This window comes from Sciurus vulgaris (genome assembly GCF_902686455.1).
Source record: "Sciurus vulgaris genome assembly, chromosome: 16".
Classification (NCBI taxonomy): Eukaryota; Metazoa; Chordata; class Mammalia; order Rodentia; family Sciuridae; genus Sciurus; species Sciurus vulgaris.
The window spans coordinates 20948576-20974737 of NC_136477.1; the positions used below are offsets into that span (position 1 = coordinate 20948576).

The 26162-nt window shown below is 36.9% G+C and overlaps 1 protein-coding gene across 1 annotated transcript in view; it reads right to left on the reverse strand.

The window, feature by feature from the left end:
- The window catches only part of SACM1L (SAC1 like phosphatidylinositide phosphatase), a 52826-nt gene extending 26785 nt beyond the window's left edge, over positions 1-26041 (reverse strand). The window contains exons 1-6 of the mRNA XM_079115457.1: positions 25859-26041; positions 8970-9067; positions 6771-6845; positions 5025-5152; positions 2567-2716; positions 112-171 (exon numbers count right to left, since the gene is read on the reverse strand). Of these exons, the coding sequence (XP_078971583.1) occupies positions 112-171; positions 2567-2716; positions 5025-5152; positions 6771-6845; positions 8970-9067; positions 25859-25890 (543 nt within the window). The 5' untranslated portion in view covers positions 25891-26041. The remainder of the gene's footprint in view (positions 1-111; positions 172-2566; positions 2717-5024; positions 5153-6770; positions 6846-8969; positions 9068-25858) is intronic.
- Positions 26042-26162: the final 121 nt, after the last annotated feature.

Here is a 26162-nt window from a genome sequence, read left to right on the forward strand (position 1 = left end):
GTTAAATTAGATTTATCCAAATCCGTGATGACTGAGTAGTCTTTTTATAATATTCATAAATTAAAACTTGGCCTGTGACATGGAAGCAGATTTTTTTTTAGAGTACCTTACCTCTGGCTGAGCAGACAGTTCTCTTAGAAGATGACCATTCCAAACAAATCGCTGATCTGCCTGAGAGAAGTTTTAAAACTTAATAAAATTTCTTCTGTGATGTTCAGTTTCTACAGAAAGAAAACTACACTCACCAATATCTCCATCTGGTGGTTAAAAGCAGATTTCTTTGAAATACTGCCAACAGAATACTTCCTCCCAGCTCATATCTGCCCCTCCTCCACCATTCCTGTCTGCCTCTGGGAGAAACCTGGCAGTCTGTCCTCTCAGGATCTCTTTCCCTTATATTAGCTAACTGCCAAGTACTAAATCACCTTCGAAATCCATGCTCTGTCTACATTTCTACTCCACCCTTCTCAGCCACTACCTGCCTCTAGCCTCACCACTGCACCAGCCTCCCCTGCTTCTAGTGTGGGCATCGGCCCTTCCTGCCCATCCTCCTCAGTGCTGCCAGGATTTCTCTTACATCCTGTCTCCGGTCTGCCTGACATTCTTCAGTGATTCTCTGTCATCTAAGAACCAGGCCTGGGATCTGACAGCCTCTACTTAACTCTCTGGCCACTCTGATACTGAACTACAAAATACAGAAAAAGCTCTTCAACGACCTGTATTTGACTCAGCTATGGAACAACTCTCTACAGTCTCAGTATGAGGCACCCAACTGAGTCACATTCGCTCTCTACCCACCTGAAGTTCACAGGGAATGGCCCTTCACTTGGCCATAACTAAGAGCTGAACACGTATTCCCACTTAGTTTATGACAGGAACGCTAGTTATTCATCATTACATAATGATGGGACTGCACATTAACTAATTGAAACAAGACTAAAAACAAACTGCTATTTCTATAAAGTTGAATGATTTGGAATAAAAATTGATAAAAGTCAAGTTGCTAAAACAAAATTGCTGCTAATTAGGAATAGAAGAGGCAACTAAAAAAGATTAAAGAGGACTATACTAAAAACCTGCTCCAAATTGCTCCTAAGTGTTAGTCTTTAAAGACTCAAACTGGAAAGTCTATTGACATGATTAATAAAAGACAATCTGGAATCCAGGAAACAAAAGCAAAGAAAAGCCTATGGTTCTACATGAAAACATTGGTCAGTAGATAGAAAATGTTAAGCTAGGATAATGTGTTTAAGGCATAAGTGTCTATCACACATCTCCCCAAGTAGACTACAGGCTCTCCCATAGAGCAGAGGCCACAGCTTTCCATTCTAGGTCCCCACTGGCTTAAACAGTGGCTGGTACATGACAGGCATTAAAGAGAAGTTTGATAACAAATGAAAAATATAGCAACTGCTTTTAAAAAGCATCACTCTTTTGTTTAAAAGTCAAATTTCTTGACTGTTTATCTTATATCTAAATTAACACCTGAGTTTATAATTTTATTTGATTAAGAATATAAAATCTCCCTTAAAAGGCCAGTCAACTAAAATGCTGAATTAGGGTAAACTATTTGAAAGTATCATCTTTATTGATTACAAAAATGGTCATTACTGGCAATTTCATATTATCCAACCTAACTGATAACAGCAACCTTTTAAATTCTGGCTGCCCCCTAAACACATCTATGGTTTATTAATTTAAAAAATCAAGGCAGTAATTATTCAGTTTCCCAAATAGAAGAAACTGCCAGTTGAGATCACTTGAGGCCTAATTTTAAAAACACATCACAACATCTTTTTAAAAGAGCAAAATAACAACAAAAAACTTAAGGTATTTTCAAATTCTTTTTTTTTTTTTTTTTTTTTTTTTTGCGGTGCTGGGGATCGAACCCAGGGCCTTGTACATGCAAGGCAAGCACTCTACCGACTGAGCTATCTCCCCAGCCCTTCAAGTTCTTAACAAATTGTAGTTATCTAGTTTTAAAATGCTTAAATAATATCACTGCTGAAATAACCTTAATTGCTAGAAAACTGATCTTTATAAACCTGATTATGTTGCCAACAATACAGACCACTAGAATCTAAGAAAACACAAAAGAATGCAATGCTGGAAGATTTGAAACCTGAGAGCTAGCACTTGACAGTCTGGTAACATTTGGACAAAATTCTAATCACCTACATGTATGTTTAGACTACACTTCTGAACACCTACATCAGTACTTCTCATTATGGTTGTGTACACGTACTGACTCCAGGGCCCTCAATTTGAGATGGTGATATACCCTTGAAACATGGTATGTTTTCAAAGAGCCACACATGATCTTACTATACTTGGGAGTAAGAAAAATCAAAATAGTGCTGAGGGTGTAGCTCAGTGATAGAGCACTTACCTAGCACGTATGAGAACCTGGGTTTAATCCTCACTACCCCCATTCCGCTCCCCCCAAAAAAAAGAAAAAAGAAAGGAAAGAAAGAAAGGAGAAAATAAAAATTTTTAACAATGAATGAGACATGTCCTTTAAAAAGGAAACTAAGAATAAATAAAAATAACTGAAAATCAATCTTACCCTTTCCAAAAGACTCATTTCTTGGAATTCTGGACTAGTGTTGGACAACCGCTGCAAAGTATGGGTCAAGTCATATGTTGTTGAAAAGTAAAACCCATCCACACTCAAGACATGGTTTAGCATCGATAGGAAAGTTTTATTATCTTGTAACTGTAAACAAAGGGGGAAAAAATCAGTATGCCTCATAGTTGAAAAAGAGAAAGAGTCAAAATAAATGCGTGTTAAATCCAGCCCCCACTAAACAGCACCGGTACAAGGACTGGACAGACAAGGGGAGGCACATTATGTCCCAAGGACCTAGTAGAGCTCCTTACACAGAAGATGCTTCATAAATATTACAGGGTCTTATTACATGACCTGATTAGGCAGGACTACTTCCCTTTGTGTCCTTCACAATTTCTACTCCAAAGGGTAGAAGAGTTGTTCTAACAAAACATTATCGTCTTAGATTATGACCTATGCTGTGCCAGACTCTGCATAGATTCTGTTTACTTTCCACAACAACCCTCTTTGGTTAGCTTCACTTGGCAAATAAAACATGTAAGTTCATGAGGGATAATTTCTAATTACCAAATGATCAACAAATTAATTCATGTGTTACAAATCTACATACTACAAATCAGAATGAAACCATCCAAGGAAATATCCCTGGGCTATTAAATGAATATAACCATTTTTTATTTCTTTAAAATATCATGTCTCATGGAGAATGAATATATTGACATACATGGAAAAAAAATTCAAAAGTATAAAAATCATATGCTACATTTTACTTAGTTAAGATAGGGCTACAATTTTACTGTTTTAAATGTTTATCACAGGTAAGGCATGTTTTGGAAAATTATATTTTCTTTTAGAAACAAACATTTTTATAATCTTGGATACAAAAATACAACAAAACTTTTTTAAAGCAAACACTGAAACACTGTAAATAAAATTATTTTGAAAAACAATAGGTGTAAATCTCTAAACAATACTATTTTTAAATAGTAAGTTTCAAAAATCAGAACAGAGCAATGCCATTCATGCCAAGTAAAAATAGATTCTGTTTGAATATAGGCAATCTTCACTTTGTATTTGGGTGGGACTGTGAAAATGACCATACTATTTTAACCTTAATAATCTTAAATCAGCTTAATAATCCACTGGAAAAGCTACGATTGTTCCATTACATTTAAAAGTTTTGTCAAAATATTAAAAATTCTCTTATTGTTAAGTTATAAATGTATAGGGAAATGAAAAATAGTAAAACATTTTCAGCACACTAAGCATTAGAAACATGAGAATTAAAAATATTTTGGTCTGGGGCTGTAGCTCAGTGGTAGAGCACGTACCTAGCATATGTGAGGCACTGGGTTCAATCCTCAGCACCACATTAGAATAAATAAATTAAATAAAGGCATGCTGTATCTACAACTACAAAAAAATTTTTTTTAATTTGAAAATATTTTGTTTCTATGTAAAAATTTAATCAAGAGAAACTAACAGTGCTTGCCCTCTTCCCCATCATACAACTTATGACACAGAATACCTACTCCATCTTTGGTAAACAAACTGTTATATACCTTTTTCAAGATGAAACCAATTTCTGACACTTTATCCCTTACAGTTTCATGTCCCGATAAAAGGGTTCTAATTTAGCATGAAGTTGAAGTTTTTTGAAGTTATCACTTCCTTCCTCCTTTTGTCACAGCCACTTCATCATTAATGTGCATAAGTCCACCTTCACTGCGACCTCTAACAGCGTATGGACAGACAGCCTCTTTAACAGTGAGTGTGAGCATTCCTGCGGTCAGCTATTTCTTCTGTGTTCCACTTATGTTCATTGCATACATTCAATTTCAATTTCACTTCCACAGTTGTCATTTTTTGCTTCTTTGCACTTACATCTTTGTAAAGTTATTTCTTCAGTTAATCTATTGTGGTCTTTAAAATTTAAACTGTGTTGTTGGAGAACTGGCATTAACCAAACCAGGTAACTGAAATCTGTTGACTCGTATCAGGCAAAGAAAAGATTGTCTGCAAATACACACACATGTTCTGTGTACATGTGCACACGGGCACACACACATACACTACTTCTATTCATGTGGTAAAAGTGAAGAAAACTTTTCTCTGCACAAAGAAGGGAATGAAATGAGAACTTCAAAGGTTTCTAATATTTCTTTACACAGAACACGAAGTTAAATCTGGGTGCATTTTCTGTTTGTCCTTTTCTTTCCATAAGAAATTTCATAATTTAAGGATTATTTTAAAAAGAAGACACTGAAACCAATAAAATAAGTGAACAATTTCTTAAAATATCATTCATGGATAGGTAGAAACATAGGTATAACGAATTTTCCCTGAAGTCTGCCTCATAATTAGAAATTCATCAAATGCACTTTGTGTTCTGCAACCCCTTGCCCTGTGGTACTTTCTCTGGGTTTTGCAAGTAATAACTGCTTCCAGTTCTTACCTGAATATCAGTTAAGTGCAACATTGTCTTCTTATAAGAAAGGACATCAAAATCTGTTGCTTTCCAGATTACATGATTGAAAAATTCACCTATTTTCGTCTTTTTGGTAATGACAATAAGATAATTACCTGCAAAAAAGTATAGCCAAACACATATAAATATAAAAAAAAAGCCTCACAGAAGTGGGGCTGCAGATATATAGATTGGCATGCACAAGGCCCTATGTTTGACCCCCAACACTGCCAAAGGAAAAAAAAAGCAAAAAGTAAGAGTCCTTATTTTTAAACTTTAAAAGGCTAAAAGAATGAGACTGTAATGTGCCACTCAAATAAAAGTACTATTTTTAAAAGCAACCATACAACTTATGAATATAGAGACTAGCCTATTAGAAAAATTCCTATTGAAAGGTCAACTTTTTCTCAAAAAGATAAAACAAAACCTATTGGTCACAAAGGAGTGGTCCTAGAATGTAGAAAGTGGAGACAAAGGGCTAGGGGTGTGACTCAGTGGTACAGCATTTACCTAGTACGCTTGAGGCCCTGGGTTCCATCTCCAGCACAGAAAGAAGGGAGGGAGGGAAGAAAGGAAGAAAGAAAAGACGGAAAATACTTCCTCTCTCATCACTCATAAGGCACACAGGCCTCTATCATTTGCCTGCATGTAGTCTGAAGTACCAGAGTCATGAGATTGACTACCCAAGGGTAATGTCTCCTCTATACCACTCCTATTCCTGGGAGACACTCTAAATGGTAGAAAAACGTGCTGGGGAGTATAACTCACTGGATACTGCAATAGTATAAGGATGACTTGCTGGGAATCAAGTACCTAACCATGACCTGATCCTGGCAGCCTCATCCTCAGACAAATAAAACAGAGAATAACTCTTTCCCATTATACTAATTCTTCTGTTTTTATGTTTGGTGTAGGGGTGTGTGTGTGTGTGTGTGTGTGTGTGTGTGTGTGTGTGTGTGTTGCTAGGGATAGAACCTGAGGCCTCTCACATGCTATACAAGTACTGAGCCTTCACTGGATCAACTCTTAAGACCTGTTCAATCCTCTACCTGCAAGTGTCCTCCCTGGAAGTTTTCCTGTGTCCACCTCTCTTCAAGAATTTGTCACAATGCACTATAGTAGTTTATTATTTATATGTTCTCTTACTAGACTGTGGACTAACAGAACAACAGGAACTTTCATCTCTTCTAATTTAACATCTAGCACAATGACTGAAATAACAAATTTTTAGAAGTTCAATGAAACAAAATTAAATGAACAAAAATCACTTTTTTTTTTTTTTTTTAAGGTACTAGGGATTGAACCCAGGGACTCACACATGCTGGACGAGTGATCTACAACAGAGCAGCCCCCAAATCACCTTTTTATTAACTCAAATCACCTTTTTATTAACATTCTCTAGCATGCACACAGTATGTCATATTCATAAAGGGCTGAAGGTATAGAATACCCTGATCCATCAGTGCATTAAAACTTTTATTTAAATACTCTCAGAATGTATGAAAAATGTCTGACGACAGATTTCAAATCTACTTGAAATAAAACCAAACATGAAACCTTTCTTTTAAAATGGAACACCAGGTTAAGAAATTGAACCACTGGGGAACATTACTTTTAGAAATGAACGACAAATACCTAGTCTAGAGCTTTACTGCCCAAAGCATGATATGAAGTATACCTTCATACTCTAATTTAATTGTCTTCTTTACTGATCTTAGGCTTATTTTCTCTTACCTGCCACCAGATGGATTGTGCCCAATATACCAAATATTGGTCTTGTGACAGCTGAAGGAGGAACATCTTTCTTGGCTTAAAAGAAAGAAAGGAAAGAAAGAAAAATAAGTCACAAAGAAAAAGTTCACCAACAGCAACAGAAATTTAGCCTGATTTTAAGTTACTTAACTAAATTCATTTGCATATTTTTTCTAAAAAATCAATATGTCCTCACTAATGTCAGACCTCCACTATGGCAGAACGTCAGCTGGAGAGAGCACATGACATATAAAGGCCTCTACTCATTTAAGGTGTGGTGTTGAGTAGTATGCTCCAGCTTCCTCATCAGGTCAGTCATGGGCCATTTCTAACGCTCATTTTCAACAAAATTTATTCAACCTCTTGCCAGAAACTAAGACCCTATCCCTTTAAGAAAATGAGTAAATTAAGAAAGTAAGGGTTTGAGATAAGTTTTTAATCATGCAACTAACAGAATACAAAAAAGGCCTTGTCTACTCACATCTAAGAATGTGAGAAATGGAGGTAAAGATCCAGGGGAAGGAGGAAGAAAAAGCCTCCTCCTTGGGTCTAGTAACAATTCACAGGTATGCAGGAAGGCACCTTTCTTGACCTTGATTTTATCAATAATGCCCTTATTAACCAAAGAGTATCTTACAGGATTCATTTCTCATTTCCTAAAATTTGCAGTCAGTGTTTCACAAATGCATTTTGAAGAACTCTAGTTGAAAACACAGTGCCGCAAAGAGGAACAGGGATAGTCTCAGTCAAATAAGCTCATTTTGCTTCATCTCCAATTATCTTTACTCCCTCTCCTAGAGAGAGAAAGTCATACACAAAATAGGAAAGTAAAGGCTCTGAGAAGGCCTCAGGCAGAAGAAAGCTATTCCACTGCTTAACGCAAGGCTTCCAAACTCGACATGGCCAGAAAGCTTTCCTTTATGTTGCAACTTACTATCATCCTGAAAGTCATTTTTAAAATATTGCCATAAACCCAAGACCTGGTTCTTAAAGGCAGTCATAACAGAAATTCTATTACTATGAGTAAAATAATTCTGGAAAAGGTCTAAAATTCACTTGTCTCTTAATAATTCAATTTTCTTAGCTATCTGGGCCACAATTACAACATGAAAAACAGAAATGCCTGTCCATGAATGAATAGCTCTGAGTAAATCTAAATATACTGAGATTATCTGGTAAACTCAAATGTACTACTGATAAAGCTATAAATTATATTAACTGGAGTCTAACAGCAATAAAACCATGATAACTCCTAGTATATATGATAGTCGCCCAAGGAAGGAAAAGACCTTTCTTTCTGTGGCCACAGTTTGCATAGCTACTGGTAAAAAGAAACACTGAGAAATTGTGAGTCAGCCCTCATCACCCCGACTGCTCAAAGCTCCGTGCCCACGGGTGCCTGCTAGAATCATCGTCTGCTAGAATCATCGTCGTCTTCACATCCAAACCACTCATGACCTTCACCTTTCAGACTACTCAAATGGGTCTGCAATCTCTACTTACACATAAAATGTCAATGGAAGGTCAAAAATAACTGAAAATACACCCATATGAAAGCTCTTACAAAACACTATCTTGTACGTCTATGACAAGAAGAAGCAGTAGTGTAAATAAACTTTAAGTATACAAACATTTGTTAAAACTAATCAGCTATCTTGAGACAGCCAAGCATATACTACAAAATGCCAAATTATCAAAGAGTTCTAATTCCATTTGATCAAAGGAAAACTATACATGGTACTTATCAAAATAATCAAATAACCAAAGAAATAGAAATTTTATAGTCACAAATTTCTTACAGTTCACTAACCCACTGAAATCATTTTCATATTTTCCACTTTTCTCATTCAAAGAACTAACTAAATGCCTGCTTTAAGGTTATTCAAATGTTATACTAAAAGAAAAACCTGGAATTCTGTCTGGAGGTGAATTAAAACCTTTAAACCAGTGAAATATGAAATTCTAATTGTGATATCACATGATAATGTCACCAAAATGATTTTGCATTAATCTATTTATAAATCAGTGTTCCACAAAATTGAAAAAAAATGGTTTTCACAACCCAGAGAAGCAAAACCAAAATAGAGATCCACACACTGACATAACTCTGAGTAATATTTTAATGACTGTAATTTAGTATAAAATCTTTCTCAGGCACTTCCAAACCTAACTATAGAGTACCTGCAAGGGTGACCTCTGTGGACACACGGTCAATGGTAAGTACATCATCTGCTCCATCATCACAAGCTTCCACATAAAATTTCTCAGGTGTAATATGCCTAAAAATAAATTGAAAGGCATAAATAAACCACACAAAATGAAAACTTTAAAAAAAACATATTCATTATAAAATTACAGCAGGGTTTTAATGTGACATCATTTTCCCAGCTTTCAAGTAAAGGAGGCTGGTAACTTTACTGTTCTTACGAGTTTAGTGCAACCCTTTTCACTTGCACATTTGACAATGATGAAGTTTTAATTTGCTATAAAGCCATCAACTGTGGGGTTAGCATTAGGGTTAGGGTTAGGTTTAGGGTTAGGGATAAGGAGGGTGGTAAGAATGGAGGAAGGAAGGACTGTATAGAGGGAAAAGAGGGGTGGGAGGGGTGGGGGGAAGGGAAAAAAATAACAGAATGAATCAAACAACATTGCCCTATGTAAATTTATGATTATACAAATAGAGAAACAACATGTATCCCATTTGTTTACAACAAAAAAATAAATAAATAAAATAAAATAAAAAAATAGAGCCATCAACTGGACTTACACAAGAAAATCATAATCAAATCTAATTTATCATATATATGCAACACCATGCAGAAGACAGCAATACAATCTAGAACCAGACTACCTCTATTGTGTAACATTAGGCAAGTAACTCATCCTCTCTGTTCACCCCATCCCCTTAAAACAAGGATATCAGACTCACCACACAGTACTCTTGTGTGGATTAAATGAGCTAATCTTTGAACTCAGAACAACATTTGCTACATAGTAACCAAGAGTTTAGTATTAGCCAAAAATAACAATGAATGCATTTTTAACTAAATATTTCCAAAAAATTAAGATTCAAATTCTTATTGTTAGAAAGCATGGCATGTGTAAAAAAAAAAAAAGTACTGTTCTGTAAAAATATATAAAATACAATACCATCAAATAAAGTTGGGGCACAAAGAGGATTGGGGCAGACTACTCAAAAGTTATGCATTTTGTAACCAAAGCCTAACAAAAATTAATAGTTGGTTCCTAAAGAGTAGGAGAGCTCAGGCAAACAACTCTGCATGGTTAAGGATCTACCTAGGAGAACTCTAAAGCACTGACCAAAGCTGCTGTCACTGGAGGCACAGGGGAGGCACCACCCCGGGAGCTGAGCCTTGCTCAGCTGCAGAAGGCAGCTGTGTGCAGGTCCCCCCACCAAACTAATCTTTGTTGTTCATAAACCAGACTTGAAAGAACTTCTGCCTGCGCAGCTGCAAACCTGAGGGCTTTTTCCTTTCTTCTTAATTCTACTCCCACTATTCTGGTTCACCCTACCATGAAAAATCTTATAAACAGAGTACTCTGAGGAATATTTGATTATCCAAACATAACTTACAACCACTTATGGCTCATCAGAAACAAATCAGTTAATATTAGACTAGTTTCCTTCATTTTAGGGCATATCGTAAGAGAACAAAAACCAAAGTCAACCAGACTACATGTTCAACAAAGAAGGCAGTCTTCAACCCAAAAGTTCATTTCTTTTTATTACTAAATATACTCCATTGTACAGATATATCACAATTTGTTTATTTGTTCCCTTGTTGATGGACATTTAGGCTGTTTCAGGTTTGAGGTTATTTTGAATAAAGGTCTTACAAATATTCCTGTAATGTCTTAAAGCTGACATGTATTCATTTCTCTCAGGTTACCACCCAGAAGAGAAATGGCTGGGTCTAACCACACAGTGCATTTATGTTTAACTTGTATGGGGAGGGAGAAAGACAAGGGGTTCTCCATCTTAACACTGGCAATGGTAAGTAAGTGGTGTAAAAATGTGTCAAAATGTATTAAACTGCACACACTTTAAACATATAAAGCTTACTATATGTCAACTAAACATTAGTAAAGCTATAAAAAAACAAAAGTGAGAAGTCCTGAAACAAAGTATTTTTAAAATTCCAGATTACTTTTGTTACTTTTATGACCTCTGGTCTTAATCATTAAAAAGAAATTCAGTCCACATCTGCATAAGATGCTTTATGCAAGCATAAAATACACTGCAAGTATAACACTTATAACATTTACTGAAAAGATATCCTGTGCTTAAGCATTACACAAACACTGGGGACTAGGAGGGTAGGTGCTGAATAAAACACAGAATACAAAAGAAATTGGTTTTTTTTAGTAAAAAGCAGACCTGAAAAACAAGACTTCTTTATAAATGTTTTTGAAAAAAAAGTATGGTCACTAGATGCAGATAGCATTGATAAGCCTCTGTCTGGGGTCTGTCCACACCCCGCACTCCTCGCCCTCTCCAGTGCTGTGCCAGTGCTTGTGCAGCAGATGTCCTGCCGCATTCCCTGGGGCTTAAGCAGACTCGGACTTGAAAGAGCCATGTGAAAGGCTTTCATCCATGGCCAGGGTTATCACAGAACGTCTTGTTCCACAGTCAAGTGTCTTACAAAACTCCACAAATTCTTTTTATAAGGTTCAAATGAATGAACAAAGAGCTTCTCCTCACCGATTTTGAAACAGGTGATCACAGCATTGTCAAGAAACAGCCCATAACTAATGCTGCATCCATGTTAAGTAAACCAACAATGATTTATTTCAGTTCCAGTAAGGCCAAAGCAACCTTCAACAATCAATCAACACATACTTGTAGGCCTTATATACGTGGAGACACTAAACTTGAAAAACTGAGCGTAAGACCCAATCAAAACACTACTTCAACAAATTATAAGAACACTGCCTGAGAAGTAGTTAAACTGAAGTAGCCTGGAGATTTGCAATAGAAAAGTATAGGACCATGCTAATTACTAGCTATGAAACACTGGCTAGGTTATGAATATCTGATGTCGGTACTATTCTAGGCACTAGTGCTACAAAGCCTCTGGATCCAGGGCCTATGGGAGAGATAATCACCATACAAGGAAGTAATTAAATGATGTTAGTGATCAATGCTATGAAGAAAATAAAGGGGGATGGAAGGTAACCAACAGGTTAAAAAATTAAATGAAACATGTAAAAGCTCCTGGCATGGTTGTGAACATCTTGGCCCATAACTAAATCAAACCACAGAGATGAGAACTCTTACCCTACCTACCCAACAGAACCATGAGCAGCAGGGTTTTGCAGAGGCAAAGGGCTGACACATAGGTATGGTAGCTTTCTATCACTTTAATAAAATTAACATTCTTTAACACAGAAGGGAGAAAAGTTGCCAATTATCAGAATAAGACTCTAAACACAGAAGCAGAAAGGTTATTCAATGAATGCTTTGAAGAAATAATAAAATAGCCAAGTTATAGAATCAGTCTAAGTACCTGTCAGACAAATGGATAAAGAAAATGAGGTATACGTACATAATGGAGTTTTACTCCATCATAAAGAATGAAATTATATCATCTGCTGGTAGATGGAATTGGAGAACATCATGCTAAATGAAATAAACCAGACTAAGAAAGTCAAGAGTTGAGTGTTTTCTCTCCTATGTAGAAGCTAGAGAGGAAGAAAAAAAAAAAAAAAGTAAAAAAATAATCTCAAGAAAACAGAACAACAGAGTAGAGGAAGCAGACTGAGAGGAGGGAGGAGAGAAAGGAACAGGAAAATACTAGGGAACAAAATGACCAAATTATGCTAGGTCCATGTACCACATAAATTCATAAACCACAACAAATTCCACTTTTATATATAATTACAATGTACTAATAATAGAAGGGAGACCAGTAGTGCAGAGGAAGAGGATGGGGGAGGAGAAGGAGGAAAAGGTAAGTATTGGGAAACGAGAATGATCAAAGTATGTTGTGCATGTACAAATAAGTCACAAGGAATCCCACTAAGTAAGTATAATTATAAAGCACCAACAAAAACTATAAAAAATTTAAAATTTTTAAAAACTTTAAGAATAATATATAGGAGAAGGTTTTGATTTCTTTGCCACACAGATAATATCTGAGCAGTTAATTTTGATAGAATGGTACTCAAATCAAATTATATCACAACTCAAGTATATTTTATGTTTGAAAATGTTATATGTTTGAACATAACATATAACATACAACATATAACTGGGATACATGAATAAAAATAACATTAGCTATCGCACTAGACTCTAATGCATATCTGTCATCAATTGTATTAAACTGGTAATTTTATCACATATGTACTGAGGTATTATTCCAATAATGATAATCTAAAAAGAAAAATACCTAGACTTCACCTTTTGGCCCCAGAATTATAGTGAAAACCTGTCTTCCTTATAATAATACTAAGTTTCTTAATGCTTAGAGAACCAAGATAATTCTTTTCCAAAATACCTGGATGGAATTTCCACCAATGTATATCTACATATTTAAAAGAAATATATTCTACAAATCAGAATATAATAAAAACAAATCTGGGAAAAGGCTACATTTAAAAAGAAAACAGCTGTTTCTCAGGAGTAAACACTAACCCCAAATATCAAGACCACAAAAAACAAAGGTCTGATTTATCAAAGAATAAAAAGTCTGTTTAGAAAAGTATTAATGAAGCAGATATAGTGATACACACCTGTAGTCCCAGGTACTTGGGAAGCTGAGGTTGAGAGGGCCACTTAAGCTTAGGAGCTCAAGTCTAGCCTTGGCAACATAGTGAGACCCCATCTCAAAAAAATAAATGAGTAAATTAAAAAAACGTTTTTCTTAATATTAAAAATATGAATCCATTAAAAAAGGAGGTCTTTAAGAGACAATGTTAGCACAGAATCAACTTTAAAAAGCATAAAATGTCAGTTATACTCTGCTACTTTTTCTGGTAATCATTTTACATTGCATAGCTAAAAGTTTGAACAATTAAACTGAGAAAGAATGCTGAAATATTAAGAGATTTACTGTAGAAGTAATTTTTTTTTTTTTAATAAATGTAACTGTGGTAGGCAGAACTCTAGAACTGTGTCCTGAAGATTCCTATCTGCTGATTATAATCCAGGTACTTCCCTGCAAATGAAATTAAGGTTACTAATCAACTGGCCTTAAAATAGGGAGTTCATCCTGAGTGCCCAATGTGATCACCTGAGTCCTTAAAAGCAGTTGAAAAAAACAGAAGAGGCAGTCAGGAAGATGCAGCAGAAAGGGAAGGAGAGTTTAGTCCTGAAAAGGGTTTGACAAACTATTGGTGGCCCCTGATACAAGGACTAAAAGACAAAAGAAAGAGGCCTCTAGAAGCCAAGGGCGGCTCCAAGCTGATAGCCAGCAAGGAAACAGGAAACGGCCCCACAACCACAAGGAAGCAGATCTGAATGAGCTTGGAAGTAGATTCTTCCCCTTGCCTCCAGACCTGAAGCAGCCCTGCTGACACCTGGATTTTCACCCAGTGATACTCAAGCAGGATTTCAACTACAGAAACTAAGATAATACATGTCATACTGCTTAAAGCCACTAAGTTTACAGTAATTTGGTACAGCAGCAATAGAAAGCTAATTTCATTCCTGTAAAATGAAATAACATTCACCTTAACCCTTGGCCAGAGCACACCCACAAACACGAACACTCTCAATTCCTGGTTTACAAGGAAAGAGATTCTTTCCACCAATAATTTTTAGATACTAATGTTTGGGTTTCTAAGAGAGAACCCCCCACCCCCCTTCTCTGAAGTACTGAGGCCTGAACTCAGTACTAACACTGAGCTACATCCCCAACCTTTTTTATTTATTTTGAGACAAGGTCTTGCTAAGTTGCCCAGGCTGGCCTCGAACATGGACTCCTCCTGCCTTGGCTTCCCAGCAGGGACAAAATTTTCAAAAATAAATGTTTCAATTTTTGTTTTTTTCCAGTAATGGGGACTGAACTCAGGGGTGCTTTATCACTGGGGTACACCCCCAGCCCTTTTTATTTTTAGATAGGTTCTTGCTCAATTGCTTAGAGTCTCCCTAAGGTGCTAGAGCTGGCCTTAAACATGTGGTCCTCCTGCCTCAGCCTCCAGAGTAGATGGAATTTCAGGTGTAAACCACCACAACTGGCCATTTATTCGTTTGTGATAGGGACTGGGAGGCTGAGGCAGGAGGATTACAAATTCAAGGTCAGCTTGGACAACCTGAGACCTTGTCTTAAAAAAACTAAAAAAGCCTGGGGATATAGCTCAGGAGTAGAGTGCCCTGGGTTTAATCCCCAATACTACCAAAAATAATTTTTAATGAAGTCTTTAACTTTTATTAAACCAAGACTTTTCTTTAAATAAGTATACTGAACAGGACTTTCCTGATGGAGCAGTTTTGAACTAAACCATATCTGTGCTAGCCTACCAAAGGATGATTTCTTCAAATTCTAGTACTATACTATGGTGAAAAAAAATGACAGGTTTTAGACTCTCATAAATCTGGTTAGAATCCCAACACCATGTCTATACTAAGTCCCTGAACAAAGCACCAAACTTCTGGGCTCAGCCTCCTTTCCAACAAAAAAAGTTAAGTGAGGGTAAATGAGAGAATGACTTGATGTGTCCAGTCCTGAGAAGTGACTCCATGAAATGGAAGCATTATTAATATGTTCCTAAAGTGACCTCAGCCCACTGGATTTTATTGTTGTTTTACTCTTCCACTGCTCCTACTCATCTGCTCTAGTTTTTCATCTAAGACAAAGTTAACAGGCTACAGCAAAGGCCTGAGGAGGACTAGCTGGTTTTGACCATGGAGTCAAGTCTACAGATCCTTATTGCACTGATTTTCTTCATGCTGTCCAAGGCCCTGCATTCTAAGTTCACAGCTGTACTGTGGGGGACAGAGCTACCACAATTTATTTCTCCAGATAAATGGTGTACTCTACAATAACTAATTGAATTGTTCAGTAATTACTAGTAATATAAAAAGATGATTATTTAACATATGACCACAGAGACCAAATTCCTCTTTTTTGTACGATGCACAAAAATGACATTTGTATCTAAATAAACAGTCAATGGAGAAGTGATTATTGCCTGCCCTCAATAGTTCATCCTTCTACACTCTGCGTTTATCTATATAAATGCATTTGAACTTCTCACCCATAAAACTTCTATAATTAAAATAAATTATCTGAATGAAACCAATGAACTGAAAAAGCACACTTTGTTCCCATATTCTGTATGTTTTAATGTGTAATTCAGGTACATTTCAATCAACAATAAAGCATTCATTATAAAATAAAGGGACTAAAAGAGTATATATGCATATGCAAACATGCATATACATGGAAAAAATATGCCTGTTTATATGTGCACAATTAAAAAATTTTTCTCAATTTGACATTTAAATTTAAAATTGATTTAGAGGGACAGAGTGTGGCTCAGTGGTACAGCACTTACTTAGCATGAGTGAGGCCCTGGGTCCCATCCCCAGCACAGCAAAACAAAACAAAACAAAATAAAAACTGATTTGGAAGTGTGTGGAAACAATAGTAAAATAAATACACCTTAAAGACTTCAAGTCATATACAAAATAATGGTAATTGTTAAATTCCTAATAATCACAATGTTAATGACTTCACTATGTGCTTAGAATTTTTAAAATTACAAAGTTAGAAAATGTACTCTCTTTAAAAAAAATACAATATGTGACACTTTTGAGTCTGGATAAACACATTTGAAGTAAGATCAATAAATTTTAATTGAAGTAGATGAAAACAAATTTCCAAGAGTGAAAACTGTCCACATAAAAAGATGTGATCTTCTTTCAGAAGATAGAATCTGGGGAGTACCAACAGGCAGATGCAGGCTGAGGACACGTACTAGCCACTCACATGCAGGTTGGAAAAGGAAAAGTTCTTGGAAATAGACTAATTAACTTAGTTACCAGAGGATCTAAATGTCTATGAGGTAAGAGCTAACAACATAAACATATTTTAGCAAAAAACAATGAAGAACTTCAAGAGCAGAGGGAAAAGATAATTAAGGATTTGGCAGTGAGAGGAAGCAAGGGTAGGGAAGGAGATAAAGTAGTTTGAAGTTTGTGAAAAACAATAAGATTCCCACCACCCAAGTAGTGTCCAAGCACCTGCCCTCCCTGATGCTGGAATTCAGTTTAAAACAGAATGACGAGAGTCCCTGGAATCCAGACACCAGGCATGGCTGAGGACCCACTCAGTGTGAGATAACCAATGAAGTCAGGACCCAGAAGTCTACTTACAGATCAGTAAAACCATCCCATCCTCCTCCTCGGCCAGGCTCCCAGAATGATGGAGGCCAAGCTTGCCTCACCCACTCCCAGTCCCTATGGGAACTCTGAAGACTGTCTCTGAAGAAACTCAAGAGAAAAAAGACGAGGAACTGCTGACATTTCAGAGCCCAACTGAAGATGTGAGTTCCTGCAATCACACAACAATGAGGGCTACCAGTTGACAAGTCCTGACTCCCAAACCAATCTTTGAGTGAGTTGTTTTCAATGCCTCGTTCTTAAACATGGAATGACAACAGCGTGGATAGATACTTGAGAAAAAGCTCCCTTTCAGAAGACAAAAGATCAAAACAAGCAGTAAAACATCTCTGAGTAAACAAAGTATGCTAAGAACAGCATACAACTTCAAAACACATTTATAAGTGATAGCCTCAGAAAGACACTGAATTCATACAATAAGTACAGGGCGTTACAAAAAAAAAGCATGAATGTGTTCTTGAACTGATGAAAATAATAATTTGAATAATTAACAGAAGGACTGGAAGATAATATTGAAAAACTCTCCTTGAGAACAGACTAAAAAGAACTGCAAAATAAAAAGCATGGCAAGGAAGGAAGGGAAGGAGGAAAGGAGGATGACTGAGGAGGGGAGAGAGAAAGCGAAAGGAAGAAAAAGAGACACAATCCAAAGTGTTCAGCTTCCATTTAGCAGGAATTCCAGCAGAACACACAAGAAAGGGGGAAAAAAAGGAATAGTAAGGAATTTTTAAAAATCTCAGACCAAAGGACAAGTTTCTAGACTAAAAAGACCCAACAAATAAATGGAAAACACACACACACAACACAGGCACATAAGCATAAAATTCCAAAACATCATACCAAGACAGTTCTAAGATTTTCAGCAAAAAGAAATCAAGAGGAAGAAGCACTAAAATATTCAACAGCCACAATACTGGATTATTCAACAGCAACACAACAGGAAGGTCTTTAAAATTCTGGAGGATAAGCATGTCCAATTGAGAATGCCATATCTAGCCACACTACCAGTTAAGGCAGAAGAAAGAATAAAAATGTTTTCGATACACAATGTTGGAAGAAATATCTTTCAAGCTGGGCATGGTGGTGCCAACCAGTAATCCCAGTGGCTCAGGAGGCTGAGGCAGGAGGATCACAAGATCAAAGCCAGCCTCAGCAACATAGTGAGGACCTAAGCAATTTAGCAAGATCCTGTCTCTAAATAAAATATAAGAAGGGCTGGAGATGTGGCTCAGGGGTTGAGGGCCCCCCGGTTCAATCTCCAGTACACACACACACAAAAAAAAAATAAAAATAAGAAATATCTTTCTTTTCTCTTTCTTAGAAAGCAGGAAATGTGTTCCCACCAAAATAGGTAATCAGAGTCAGACCTAAAACACAAAACAAAATTTTTTTAACACCCTGTTCTTATTTCATTAACAAGGAACTCTCAACACTGAATATCTTCCTATAACTATATTCAGAAGAGAGGAAGAGAGGTAAAAGCTAAACGTTATCTTCTGAAGAAAGTCATCAGAAAACTGAAAAAAATACCAGGAAATAGAAATAAAAGCAGTCATTTAGAACTATGAAATAATATATCAGAAGTCACTCGAAAAGTTGAAAGTAGATGCCTCTAGGACAGTAGGAGTTGGGGTGATCTTTGTTACTGTAAGCTTGGTGCACTATTTTTAAACCATATACATACGAGATTAAAACAAAGTTTAACAATGTATTAAAATAACAAAATATACAAATAAGAGTGTTTATGGATTAAGTTCGAGTTTTAGCCAAGAGCGTTGGGGTCTTTGCTTTATCTTACCTCTGAGAGATGTTGCTAGAATCTAAGCTGTGGGTGCTGCCACCACACTATTCTGGTAATGTCTGCACCTCTGGGCTGAAGAATTGATGTAATGAAACTATGAAAAATGACTATTGGCTAATTGACATTTCTAAGGACAATAATTGTTAATGACTCAGAATCCTTCTAATCACAACAGCACATCACCCCCACTCAGAGACACAGAGACACCTACACATGCCCTTGCTGTCCTCCTCTTTTTTCCCCCCCTTTCATTTCCCACCCCTCATTAGTTGGCCATAAATTTTGGGGAGGAGGGGTACCAAGGGTTAAACTCAGGGGCATAACCACTGAGCCACATCCCCAGCACTATTTTGTATTTTATTTAGAGTCAGGGTCTCACTGAGTTGCTTAGCACCTTGCTTTTGCTGTGGCTGGCTTTGAACTCTCAATCCTCCTGCCTCAGCCTCCCAAACCACTGGGATTGCAGGCATGCTCCACCGTGCCAGGCTCGTTGGCCCTAATATTGACCTGAAGTATATTTGTCACATACAGTTAATTCTATTCTATAAGTTTTATGCTCCTGAGACTTCAAACCTTGTACCCTGTAGCATTTGCAGTCAAGAACAATTGAGTTAACATTCAATGACGTAATTTTTGCTAGTGTGTGTGGTTTTTATTTTGTTTTAAAATCTTCACCAGTGGTCTGTCTCTGAAGACAAGAACTAAGCTTAAGTTCATTCTCCTTGTTTCTCACATAAGAAGCAGCAGCTCAATCAGTTTTCTTAAAGAATATAATATATTTAGTCAGCAAACACCTAAATAGTTTTAAATACACATATATTGCCCTTAACTTGTGTTTTTATTGGCTCAGTGACAGAGTAAACAGAATTTTAAATACTGTTTTCCTTTCTCCTTGCTAAGAAAAACTCTTAACAGGTCAAGTTTTAAACTGGAAATGAGAAAGAGGGAGCAGTGTTTTCTCTGATAAGGTTTACAGAGTATCACTGAAGTCACATTCTGTCAGGATTTTTTAAAATTTAAGAGTCAATAGGTTATACTATATTCTCAAAATAACAAACACATAGAATTCATAGACTTCGTGGAAACTAAGAAAAAGAATGATAATTAGAAACCTAGGAAAAATTCATCTATCGAAAAAAAGAAACCTGTGATGTCCTTCATTTCCACAGAACTTCACAGTATTTATTTTATAAAATAGGCTTTAGAAAATAAGAAGATTCCATCCAAGATTATTTGGTCATTAGCTATGTTGTCAGGTTTCTAAGGTTCACAAAGTAATCCTACATAAAAAGAAGGGCTCTGGTCCTATATAAACCATCCAATAAAGTGATCAAAATACAACTAATTATCGCCAAACACCTCGGTAAACTTAGTGAAACCCTTTTTCAAAATAAAAAGGACTAGGGAAACTGCTCAGTGGTTAAAGTGGCCCTGGGTTTAATACCAAAAAGAAGAAGGGTCGGGGGAGGGACAAGAAGATTCAATATCAACCTAGAATTGTGGTTTCTGTTGCCACATATTATAATGGAAGAAATATCAAAGCAAAATAATGAATAATAATTGCTTCCTATTTTTACTACCTTCATTTGGTAGATTAGTTTGCTCTTAAGGCTTAATACCATTGTGTGGGATTAAAAAAAGAAATCACAGGAGACTAAAAGTTACATTCAACAGACAATTCTAGCTATTATAGTTAATATAAATACACTTACTCTTACAGCTACCTGAGATTCAATAGCTCTTAAGACTACTTTTTAAAAATGACCCTTGTTAAATTTTAAGAAAAGCAATACATTTATCATAAAGTAAATATCAAATATCATTTTCATTTTCTTTCACTCTTAGATTATGATTTAGTATCTAAATCATATGATTTAGTATCAAAAAACATAACTTTTTCCCCCATGTAACATTCATACATTTCAGGCAACAAGGGATGTCTTCAAACTCCTGCCAAATCACTATGAGTAAAATTAATTCATTTCAAATATATTACACCCACTAAAATGGAAAAAATAGAAAGGAATAAGTGCTGGCAAAGATGTAAGAGAAACTGGAACCCTGGAACTTTGCTTGTGGGAAAATAAAACGGTGCAGCCAATATAGAAGTTCTTCAAAAATTATATACAGAATTACTATATGATCCAGCAATTCTACTTCTGGGTATATACTCAAAATAACTGAAAGCAGGGTTTAAAAGCGGTATCTCTAGACCTGTATTCGCAACAGCATTATTCACAGCAGTCAAAGAAGCAATCTAAATGTCCATCATCACATGACTGGATAAACAAAACATAGTAGTTGGGTATGTGCTGCATAAAGACGTTCTGGTCAACTACAGGCCATATGTACAACAGTACATATCATGTAGCCGAGGTGTGTAATAGGCTATATAAATATCTAGGCTTGTGCAAGCATATTTCATGATGTTTACCCAAAAACACTGCCTAAGGCCACATTGCTCAGAATGTGTTCCCATTGCAAAGCAACATGACTGTGCATATAAAATGGTATATCATTCAGCCTTAAAAAGGAAATGCTAACACATACTACAACATGGTTGAACTTTGAAAACATACTAAGTAAAATAAGCCTGTCAAAAAGGAAAAATATTGTTATGATTCCACTGAAATGAGGTACCTAGAACAGTCACATTCACAGAAACAGAAGACTTAGAGTGTGGTTGCCAGGGGCTGGGGGAATGGAAGAATGGGGAGTTGTTTAATGGGTATAGTTTTAGTTTTGCCAGAAGGTAAGAATTCTGTAGACAGATGGTAGTAATGGTTGGATAACAATGTGAAAGTGCTTACTGCTACTGAACTATACACATTTTAAATGGGTAAGACAATATATTTTATATAGATTTTCATAATGAAAAAAATGACTATTTGCCTAGGAACATGGTAACTGTCACTGTCACAAAGTTTATGTACCTAAAGGATGCTAGCCTGCATCATATCACTTAGCATTAACCTATACTCTCTAGTGTGAACTTCCACCTAACTATGCATTCCTTGGACATAAACTTTTATCATCTTTGTCCAATTTCATGAGGATAATCTATATACCCTTCCCTCCATGCAGAGGTATGCAAATGTTGGACAGATTACATATGTTCTCATTACAATGCAGTTTAGCTTACATCTGTTCTCTAGTTTGCAATACATCTGCCCTGACTAACCTCACAGCTCTATAAATCTTTGAGGAAAGACAACTTCTTAACTAAGGAAACAGTACTTTTTCAGAGGTAAGCTGTCGCCTGACTCAGTATCTACCTTTAGATATTCCCTGCCTTCTACCTAATTTCTATTGACCTTTCAAGATGGGGTTTGGGGGGAATAATACATTTCTACTCTAATTGTTTTGCAATTTCAGATACATGTCTGACATTATCCATGCTTACAAAATGATCTAAAAAGCAAAAAGAAGTCTCAACATAGGACATTTAAAACTGCCCAGAAGTTTCAAAAAATATTAATTTTAAATTCTAAATGAATCAATGTTTTCCATATTAAAATCCATATGGATATGTCAACTATGTTTGATTACAAGTGACTCATTTCTTTACCTGGCACGTCTGAGGACTAAGGAGAAATCAATTTGATAAGAGAAAAAAGGTAATTTGAATAATGCAGTGTAATGGAAAGATCACTGGACTCTGGATCAACTGTGTTCCAAGGTCAGCTCTGCTATGGCTTGGCTATGTGACCTGACTATAACCAGGGTAATTATTTGTCTTCAACAATGACAAAGGAAACATATACCAAAGACCTTACAGAGGTATTGGGAAGAAAACAACACACATGAAATGACTTAAGCCTCTGCTTTTTCAAAATACATTCCAAATTATTACAGACAATTTTCGAATTGTCTGGTGAGTGGTCTATACTAGAAAGTTCATTTATTGGGAATGGAGGTTCACTGAGGAGCTGCACAGGCTTTACATTAAATAAAGTAGGATTAGAGAAGAAATCTATGTTAAGGTGCTCCTAACATATTCCAGATACTAACAACATGGCTGAAGAAACAAAGTATACATCATGATCACATCCTTTTTAGGTGGCAAGATGACTGATTAAACAGTATTATGGATTGATGGTTCTAGCTCTCAGTAGTCTTGTCCATGAGACAGACAGTAAATGCTCTATAAATCAATCCTAAGAGATAGATATGTAAATCATATGGACTTTCAGGGTTTAATCCTTGTGATGGTGATTTCTCACGTTTAGCTTCAAAGACTTATCACAGCTGAGCGACAAGAAAGATATGGAAAGAAAAGGTTTCTCAGAATTCTCTGTGACATATAGTGAGTATTTCATCTGCAAACTCTTTCAAACCATACAATAATTCTGTGAAGTATTGACATTCAGATTTTACAGATTAAAAAAAAAAATGATTCTGAAAGACTGAGTACTATGCCCAGGACACAAAGCAAGCAGCAAGTTTAAGATTTGAATTCAAATCTGTTCTAACTAAAAAAACCTGAGATCTCTCAGTTCTACCATGGATGTGATCAGCATAGAGAGAGGAGAGAGGAAGAAGGCATTCTGGGTAGAAGGATCAAAATAAACCCAAGTTAGAAGAGGGTAAGCCCAGTCTGGCAGAAATGAGTGGGTTGGGGAGGGGGTACTTATGAAAAATAAAGTTAGAAGATAGATTATAAAGAGGTTAAGAATACAGACACAGCTAAGCAATGTGGGCTTGATCCTATGGGAAGTGGAAATTGTACCCTGGGAAGTAGAGGATGAAACCGAGACATTTGGAAGGTGAACTTTATAGCAGGGCAGAGGTGGACAGAAGAAAAAGTATGGCATAATGTAGGAAAAAATATTTAACATTTCAAGCACTTTAACATTTAAATAAGTATTATGCAACACATTTGTAAAAAAATAATAATAATAACCAAACTATCTCATGTGTATGGCACTTTCTTAAAATACATCTCCAAGCAGCTTTAAAAAATGGTTACTGTGTCCTACCAATTCTTATGTAGGTCAGCAACCAATTCCACCTCCAAATGCATCCAAAAGAATACTCCTTGGTCAGAGGCCACATTTAAAAACTGAACAGCCGGACCAAGAAGGAAAAAAAAAAAAAAAAAAAAAACAGAGATTCCAACTCACAAGCCCACTAAAGTAAAACAAATTGGCATTTAAGAAAAAAAAGAGTTCTATCCTCACATTTATAGAAGCACTCAAAACTTAAGAATTAATAAATTAGAGAATGACTTTCACATAACCCCTTTTTTACTGAAACAAATTTAAAGCTTCTACTTCTCACAAAAATCAATACAAAAAGCACCATTCTCACCATTTAAGGACCAAATTTCCTTTCTCTTTTATGGATCTAGAGGGTGTTGTTGGTTTTGAGGTCTGGACCAGTGAAATTTAGTGCTTTGGCAGCTCAAAAACAATCATCAAAATTCTCAAGTTCTCCATCTTATTCAACCTTTACCACAGGAAAACTCAGCTGCATCCTGTAAGCTAACACTGAGCTGCTTTAAGCCAAGGCTCCATATTGCTTAAACACATTTGAGAGCTGGTGTAAGATCACATTAAAACCTTTAGCCTATCAGATAGACAACAATAACCCAATTCACTAGCAAAGCACGCGCAACACTGCCCTAGCCAGTTACCTAGTCAAAGACACTTCAGCTCTTTTTGATCACTTTGCAAATGGGAAACGGAAGAGAATAAGAAAAAGTGAAGAAAATGTAGAGGGAAGTGTGCAGTGTGCTGGGGTTTTCAAAGGGATTATTATAAATGGAAGAGGCAAAGGGAGTGAACTGTAGAAAAAGTAATCACCTTTTCTGCAAAATACATGACATGGAGTAGATATCCTCCTACCCAGTGCTGCACCCCTAACTGTGAACCTTTCAGAAAGTCATTGAGCCTAAGGTTCTTGGGTATATAGGAAGATATATTGGGTATATATTGGGTAAATACTTTTATATCTCATTTTCCTACAAAGGAAATGTGATACCTATGCCTAAGTACCAGGACATTTTAACTTACAGAAGGATGGATAAGCTTCTCAAAAATTACATTTGATTCTGCTGTCAAAGACATTTCCAGGCTACCAGACTTTTAAATAGCCTAGAGGCAAAGCATTAAAGTGAGTAGAATGAAGTTGCTCGAAAGAAATAACCTTAAAAAAAAAAAAAAAAAAGAAGAAAAGTGTAGATGCTGAGGGTAATACTAAGGGGAAATACAATCATGTTATTTATCCAGGACGAGCCAAAGCCCTTACAAATAACTATTTTACAACTCTTAAAATCCTGGGCCTCTCTTTCAAAGCCCCAAACATTTGTCTTTACTAAAATGTCAATCTGCAGTGTCCAAACTCTAGAGATTAGCGACTGGCTGTCAGCAAAGACTTAAGAACCTGCTTATGCTAGAGTTGTATAAAATTTAAAGCAAAGTAAATTCCTTACAGACCTTAAAAGTAGTACTGACCGTGAATTCTTTTCCTGCACCCTAACGACCAGTCAAGCAGCCTTCCATGTAATCAAGGGAAAAGTCTGTGTTGTGTGGACTCCAAAACGTTATCACAGATCCATTAAATACAAGAAAACCTCTTTTTCTCTATTAAGCCATAAAGATAAATTTGGCCAACACCTTTCTTTAAAAAAAAAAAAAAAAAAAAAAAAAAAAAAGTGGGGAGGAGCGCCCTGATGGGCCGCGTAGTCACGCGGTCCGGGAGAGCTGGGAGCCGGTCTGCAGCTCCGCTCCCCGAGGGCCCAGAAAGGCCGGCAAGACCCGAGCTCCCGGCCTGGCGATAAGGGCCGGACGAGGGCCCCCCACCCGACCCGACCCTGGAGTCAGGATCCTCTCCCAGGCGCCGGCCCGCACCTGCCGCCCCCAGGCCCTTTCTGTCAAGCACCAAAGCCGCGGGACTCACAGCTTCAGCCGCTCGTAAGTCGTCGCCGCCATCCTGCACCACCACCTCTTCCTCTCCGCTCCGCCGGCCCGACCCGCGCCTCACCACCGACTCAGCTACGGCGCTACCGGTCACCCTGGCACCCGGGCCACCGCGCCCGCCTCACCCCACCCCTTTGCCGCCCCGCGGGAAAGAACGCAAGCGAACGGGAGGCGATGGGGGACAAACTAGTGCGCGAGTGGGAGCACGAGAGACACGCCCCCTGATGCGATGGATTGGAGTGCGCCGGAGAGCGCCGTGACGTAGCGTCAGCGGATTGGTGCAG